The sequence below is a fragment of the Carassius gibelio genome, chromosome A1, assembly GCF_023724105.1.
Source record: "Carassius gibelio isolate Cgi1373 ecotype wild population from Czech Republic chromosome A1, carGib1.2-hapl.c, whole genome shotgun sequence".
Lineage (NCBI taxonomy): Eukaryota > Metazoa > Chordata > Actinopteri > Cypriniformes > Cyprinidae > Carassius > Carassius gibelio.
Genome location: NC_068371.1, coordinates 36,577,504 through 36,585,003, shown reverse-complemented (window position 1 = coordinate 36,585,003; position 7,500 = coordinate 36,577,504). Strand labels below are relative to the sequence as shown.

At 36.1% G+C, this 7,500-nt stretch overlaps 1 protein-coding gene across 1 annotated transcript in view; it reads right to left on the bottom strand.

The window, feature by feature from the left end:
- The window catches only part of LOC128019560 (ras-related protein Rab-1A), a 6,418-nt gene extending 4,454 nt beyond the window's left edge, over window positions 1-1,964 (bottom strand). Inside the window, exons 1-4 of the mRNA XM_052605621.1 lie at window positions 1,759-1,964; window positions 836-908; window positions 542-637; window positions 1-28 (exon numbers count right to left, since the gene is read on the bottom strand). The exon at window positions 1-28 is cut by the window's left edge and continues 68 nt beyond it. Of these exons, the coding sequence (XP_052461581.1) occupies window positions 1-28; window positions 542-637; window positions 836-908; window positions 1,759-1,772 (211 nt within the window). The 5' untranslated portion in view covers window positions 1,773-1,964. The remainder of the gene's footprint in view (window positions 29-541; window positions 638-835; window positions 909-1,758) is intronic.
- Window positions 1,965-7,500: the final 5,536 nt, after the last annotated feature.

Genomic DNA, 7,500 nt, shown 5'->3' with positions numbered 1-7,500 from the left:
GAAACCGCTCCTGACCGGCCGTGTCCCACTGACAACACACACACACACACACACACACACACACACACACACACACACACATTTTTAAATGAATGATTCTATTGATCAGGGACAGTAAAGACATTTGTAATGTAACAAAATATTTCCATTTCAAATAAATGCAGAAATAAATGCATCACGCATTAAAAAAAAAAAAAATTTCAACAGTGATAATAATCAGAAATATTGAGCAGCAAATGAGCATATTTGAATGATTTCTGAAGATCATGTGACACTGAAGACTGGAGGAATGATGCTGAAAATACAGCTGTGCATCACAGAATTAAATTACATTTGAAAATATATTCAGACAGAAAATAGTCAAATTAAAAAGTTTTTATATTTTACTATTTTTACTGCAGTTTTGATCAAATAAATGCAGCCTTGGTTAGCATGAGACAAACATGTGAAATTCTCACCGATCACACACTTTTGAAAAGCTATGTAATGAACGTGTGTTTATAAATGCAACAGTGCGTGAGATCAAGCTTGTGTGGCTTACGATCTGTAGTTTGATGGTCTTCCCGTCGAGCTCTATCGTCCTGATTTTGAAGTCCACTCCGATCGTGCTGATGTAGCTCTCTGTATACGTGTCGTCCTGAGGAAATGCACACGCACAATAATACATTGTTTCATAAAGATACATCAGAAAGAACTGCAAAACGAAGTCAGATTGCAGCATTACTCTTCACCTTTAGCATGAAGCTCTTTGACAGTCAAATCACCTGTGCAATAAGAGCCACTATCTGATCAGCGTGTGTGTAAACAGGATCTTAATTGCTGGCTAATAACTTACAGCGAAACGCAGCAGAAGGCAGGACTTCCCGACGCCGGAGTCTCCGATCAGCAGGAGCTTGAACAGGTAATCACTGAAAGAGAAAGCGGAGGATGATTAATGACTTGATCACTTACACTCCCAGTCAGTCCGGTCCTCTGTGACGTGGAAGAGCTGATTATTACGCAACACATGTCAATAGCCAGCTTTAATGATGATCTCAGATTCACATTTCACCCCAAAAACAACAACAAATAAATTCTGCATGAAAAAGGAGAGAATTTGCACGAAACAAAGACATTTTTCTTCTGATTCTGATGTGAATTATGATCTATGGATGTTCTAGGCAGGTTTACATATTCACATGATCTATAAATACAGCAGTCATTCAGTACCATGGTATTACCATCACCGTACCATGGTAAAACCACAGAATTTGAAAGGGTGCTGTGCTGACAGGTGATTCAATTACCCAACTCCACATGTCACAGACTCAGCCAGGATGTGAGTGAGATTTCATCCTCACAGGACTGACAGTACATGATCAGATCTCTGATGTTATTTCATTATAAACACGAGAAGATAGCCAGTGTCATATTTAACAGGTCAGTTTCATCACGACGTGGCACTTGAGTGTGTCTGAGCTCCAGAAACACACTGACAGTTATGATACACATACCATTCTTTGAAATATCACCACACATATGCACACAAACAACCATATTCATACAAATAATCACTTTTAACCCAAATCGAAAGGACTCCCGGATGACTGATTTGATTAAACAGACACAGGATATAGTTGTGATAGTTATTAATAAACGAATGCTGATATATAAAGTGTGTATTTAACTGACTGCAGTGTTTTGTTGAGCTGCTACAGTGATGTTAAATGTATCGATCATGTTTGATGTGTCATCAAGCGCTGTTTTACACAAACTTACTACTCAGGGTTCATGTCGACAGCGCACGGAAACTACCGGTTTATCTGTCGTTTTCTTCTCCGCGGTGAAGGTTTATGGGTTTAAAGACTCGTTCGCCGGTGATGTCCGTTTAATTTTGACGTTAAAAGCGGTTTTAAGAGAGGAGTAAGCGGAACCGGGATCCGGACACACGTTAAAAAAATGGCCACTCGTTAGTGAAGCTTGAATAATAAGAGAGGAGAGGTTCGTCACTTTCGCTGCAAGACCCGCCAAAATAAAAGTCCTGACAGATCAATAAACGAAGACGCACGGTTATTATCAGAGGATGAATGTAGCAGTGAGTAAGTTGTTGTAGAGCAGAAAGATCAGTGCTATACAGTGAACAGCTATTAGCTGTATGATATGATTTAATATTTAAGAGAAAAAGTACTATTAGGATACTTAGAGAGATTAAGAACCAGCATATAAATCACTACAATGGTGAAAATCAATAAAATGTTTCATGCTGCAATGCATGCTGGGTACCCCCTTAGTAAAAACTCCCATCTGGCACTGCAGTATATAAAAATTGTCATCACTGTTGTGGATCATATGATAAGTGTTTATATCTGAAAGCATAAGTTGATATAAGTTTATTCATTTATGTTCAATATGAAAGCATTTCCAGAGCAATTCTAAAGTGTGACTTTTTTCTTCAATTCAGTAATAAGTCAGTCAAAAAGCCAAAGAAACCACTTTGTGATGTGTATCCATCATTAGTTATACACAAAAAGTTTAATGTTGGTATAAAGCCACACTACTAATTTTGAACTTTGATTAAATTACTTTAAATTGACCAAAGGGTCAAGAGCCCAACTAATTCAAACACTGATCTCCATTGTGGTGATGTCATTTTAATCAATAAAACATCAACATCTGATACTCTGTAATTTTCAGTAACAGCAGGTGTTCATCACTAGTGCACAATCATCATTTAATTAGTCATTTAATTATCCCATTAACTTTAACCCTTGGATGACCTGGGATATGACTTCTGGGTAGTGATGGCAAGATGAAGCTTCATGAAGCTTTAAAGGGTTAGTTCACCCAGATAGCAAATTTATGTAATTAATAACTTACCCTCATGTTGTTTCAAACCCGTAAAACCTCCGTTTATCTTTGGAACACAGTTTTAGATATATTAGATTTAGTCCGAGAGCTCTCAGTCCCTCCATTGAAGCTGTGTGTACGGTATACTGTCCATGTCCAGAAAGGTAAGAAAAACATCATCAAAGTAGTCCATGTGACATCAGAGGGTCAGTTAGATTTTTTTGAAGCATCGAAAATACATTTTGGTCCAAAAATAGTAAAAACAACGACTTTATTTAGCATCGTCTTCTCTTCCGTGTCTGTTTGAAAGAGTTCAAAACAAAGCAGTCTGAATATCCGGTTCGTGAACGAATCATTCAGTTCACCAAATCGAATTGAATCGTTTTAAACGGTTCGCATCTCTAATATGTATTAATCCACAAATGACTTAAGCGGTTAACTTTTTTAATGTGGCTGACACTCCCTCTTCAAACAAACAAACCAATATCCCGGAGTAATTCATTTACTCAAACAGTACATTGACTGAACTGCTATGAAGATGAACACCGAGCCGAGCCAGATAAAGACTCGTTCACAAGTGAAGAACCGATTCTGACAGACGTCCGTTTCGAAAACCGAGGAGCTGATGATACTGCGCATGTGTGATTCAGCGTGAAGCAAACCAACATACAGAGCGTCTGAACTGAACTGATTCTGTGCTAGTGTTATGGGCGCGGGTAAACTGAAGGCTTGAATCAAGGGCAAACATCGCAAATGATGCATTACGTTGAGCGCGAAAGAACCGGTGAACCGTTTTCTTCAACCGGTTTATTGAATCGAACTGTCGAACTGCTGAATAAAGTCGTTGTTTTTGCTATTTTTGGACCAAAATGTTTTTGCAATGCTTCAAAAAATTCTAACTGACCCTCTGTTGTCACATGGACTACTTTGATGATGTTTTTCTTACCTTTCTGGACATGGACAGTATACCGTACACACAGATTCAATGGAGGGACTGAGAGCTCTCGGACTAAATCTAAAATATCTTAAACTGTGTTCCAAAGATAAACAGAGTTTTACAGGTTTGAAAAAATATGAGGGTAAGTTATTAATTACATAAATTTGCTATCTGGGTGAACTAACCCTTTAGGCTTTTCAGCCAAGTGGTTCACAAAAGGGTTAATTTCTGGAAACTTAATTTGCCCACAATACCACCTGGTGGCCAACAAGTGTAAAACAAGCAGATATATTACAGACAGAGGTATAAAGTACAGAGGTCAGAAAGTAAAAGTCCTGCCATATTTTTACTCCACTCATGAACTCAGCAGCTGATTTCATCAGAGGAGGAATCAAGTCATTCCTTTCAAGTCACAAACGAGTCTCAAGTTAAATCCCAAGTCCTAAAATGGTTAAAATTTGTGAAATAATTAAGTGACTAATTAAATGATGATTGTGCATTAGCGATAAACACCTGCTGTTATTGAGATTATTGAGACAACACATTAGTGATGAACACCTGCCATTATTGTGCGTTACAGAGGATCAGATGCTGATGTTTTATTGGATAAAATGATGTCACTATCATGGAGATCAGTGTTTGCTTCAGTTGGGCTCTTGACCTTTGGCTTCTTGTGTTAGATATATCTCTGTAAAAGTACATGTGCTGTTATAAAGCAATGTGATCAGTGCTTATTAGGCAATTATTAGGAATCAGCCTGTTTATTTCCAAAGCAAGTTTAATTTAACATATGTTCAGTTTTTAAATAACATACAAATGAACAATTGGTTTAATAGTTATAACAAATATAATATATATATATATATATATATTTTTTTTTAATAAGAGGCACAGACATCATGACCCAGCATATGAGTCTCAACAATTGTGACAATCAACAAAATACTTCATGCTGAAGTGCATGCTTCAACAAACCAAAGAGAGACACCCTCATGATGTTCATTTAAATGTTTTAGATGAAAAAGGGCAGTTTATTTTGTTATTTCAAGCTTTTAATTCAGCAATGTGTTAATGTTTAATATGTAACACAACCACAAGTGTTTAAAAGCAAATTACTTTCTATTATTAAAAGGGTCAAGAGCCCAACTAAATCAAACACTGATCTCCATGATGGTGACATCATTTTGAACCAATAAATCATCCGATCCTCTCTAATTCTCAATAACAGCAGATGTTTATCACTACTGCACAATCATCATTTAATTAGTCACTTAATTATCTCACTAACTTTAACTCTTTTAGGACTTGGGATTTAACTTGAGACTTATTTGTGACTTGAAAGGAATGACTTGGTTCCTCCTCTGGTGAAATCAGCTGCTGAGTTCATGAGTGGAACAAAAATATGGCAGGACTTTTACTTTCTGACCCCTGGACTTTACACCTCTGCCTGTAATACATCTGCTTGTTTTACACTCGTTGGCCACCAGGTGGCATTGTGAGCAAATGAAGTTTCCAGTAATGAACCCTTTTGTGAACCACTTGGCTGAAAAGCTAAAAGCTTCATGAGGCTTCATCTTCCCCACACTACTTATAGCTACAACATGTAAAAAAAAAAAAAAAAAAACCCAACAGTCACAGTTCAAGAGCCCAACTAAAGTACACACTAATCTCCATCATGGTAATGAAAAAACACCTAAACCTCTGTAACTCTTAATAAGATGAAAACATAATTTAACAGTAATAAACTGTAATTAATTTAAAGGAAACAAATTGTAGAAAAACAGTTATTTACTGGCACCCCTGCTTTTTCTACAGCTGTTGCCGTAAATTAATGGTTGCCAGCAAAAAAGTATTTTTCTACAGTTTGTTGCTGTTAAGTCAAGGAAAAAAACTGTAAAATACTGTAAAATGTAAACGTAAGATTTACCAAATTAAAAAAAAGTTAATTAGACTAAATTATTTGTGAACATCCATAGAAAGTCATGCAAAGTCATACACTGATAAAGAGAGTAAATACTGAACTCGACTGTATTAATGTGTGTTTGCACAAGAGAGATCTGTTAGTTTAATGTAGTTTTGTAGTTCACCATTGTGCTGGAGAGTAGAGCCTGTGCTTCAGTCAATGATGAGCCACAAACTGTGATCTTCTGCTGCTTTATATAAAGACAGTAAATGTGGAGTCGCTGATACAGTGATGATCTCTGTGTTAAGTACTTCAGCACATACATGTGTGCTATAGCTGACAATGAGCTGCAGTGATTTGAGTAAAAGTCATGTATTTAGTTACTTTACTACACATTAAGTGTTTGCATTTTTATATTGAGAAAATATTCCTTCTCAGTGGACTCAAATGAAATAAGTTCATAGTACTAACATCATATGAATGCTAGTTTTTAAACTCTAACTGTTTGAAGCAGTGGGAGTGGAATTAATTTCCATGGCAGAATTAAAAAATTAAAAATAAGAACAGTAAATTAATGGATGATAGCTGTAAATTTAAATGAAAAATGAAGGAGGACTAATAAAATAAATGATCTTGCTCCATCAGTGTAGTCACAAGTGGAACGTGTTAACATAGTTTATACATTTGAAAATATATAGTGATAGAGACTTGAACATGTAAGTTCAGATTTGTAATTTTTAAAATAGTGCAATCTTTTGATACTACAGCTTATTTATATTACATGATCTGTATACATTAATATTTAAAATAATTTATAATAACTGTTAAACTAAAATTGCTTGTGTGTAAGAGATAAATAATAATATGAATCACAATAATTATATAAATCATAAAATGACTTAGTTCTTATCATTAAAGCCAGACTTCTATTTTTTTTTTAAGCATAAGTGACCTTTAATTTAGAGCAAGATAAACTGGAGTGACTTTGTGTCAGACATGTGTCACTTCTCTCACATCTGATTGGTTCACCTTCAGTCTGAGATCTTGAATCCAGAACATAACCCTAACCCCGGAGCAGGTTAGCCGTGCAGCGTAAGATACCATGGCAACGAACACCGATTAAAGCCGAGCTACTTTCATAGTACCTAAAACCCAGGGTTGGCGGAAATTAAGCTGAAACATAGCTGGCTAGCCACCTAATCCAGCTTCATGGTACAGGCCCCAGGTCACAAGTACAAGATCTCCCTTAAGGTTGCATCACTTTAACCAATAAAACATCAACATCTGATCATCTGTAGTTCTCAACAACAGCAGGTGTTCATCACTAGTACACAATCATCATTTAATTAGTCACTTAATTATCTCATTAACTTTAACCCTTTGAGGACTTGAGATATGACTTGAAGACTTGCTTGTGACTTGAAAGTCCCACCTCTGGTCAACAATAGGTTTCAATGAGACCAGATGAAACATTTAAATTATCTAAGCTAACAGAGTGTGTTAAAAATGAAAAAGGTTGGATGACCAATCATTTTCTATTAATTTGTGACTGGAGTTGTATCTGATTACATTAATTACATTACATTACATTAATATTTTATCATTTAGCAGACGTCTTTATCCAAAGCGACTTACAAATGAGAATTGAAGAATATGACATTTAAATTTGTCATATTCTTCAATCTCTTAATCTTTAGCAAAACCTTTAACCTTTAGTTTTGAATCTCGCTGGGTCTCTCACGAGAAGTAAATCAAACTTGCTTTGTGTTGCAAGGCTCCTGATTGGCTGTTCACCAGTGATGTCACACATTCATGTGCACGCGCTCCACAAACT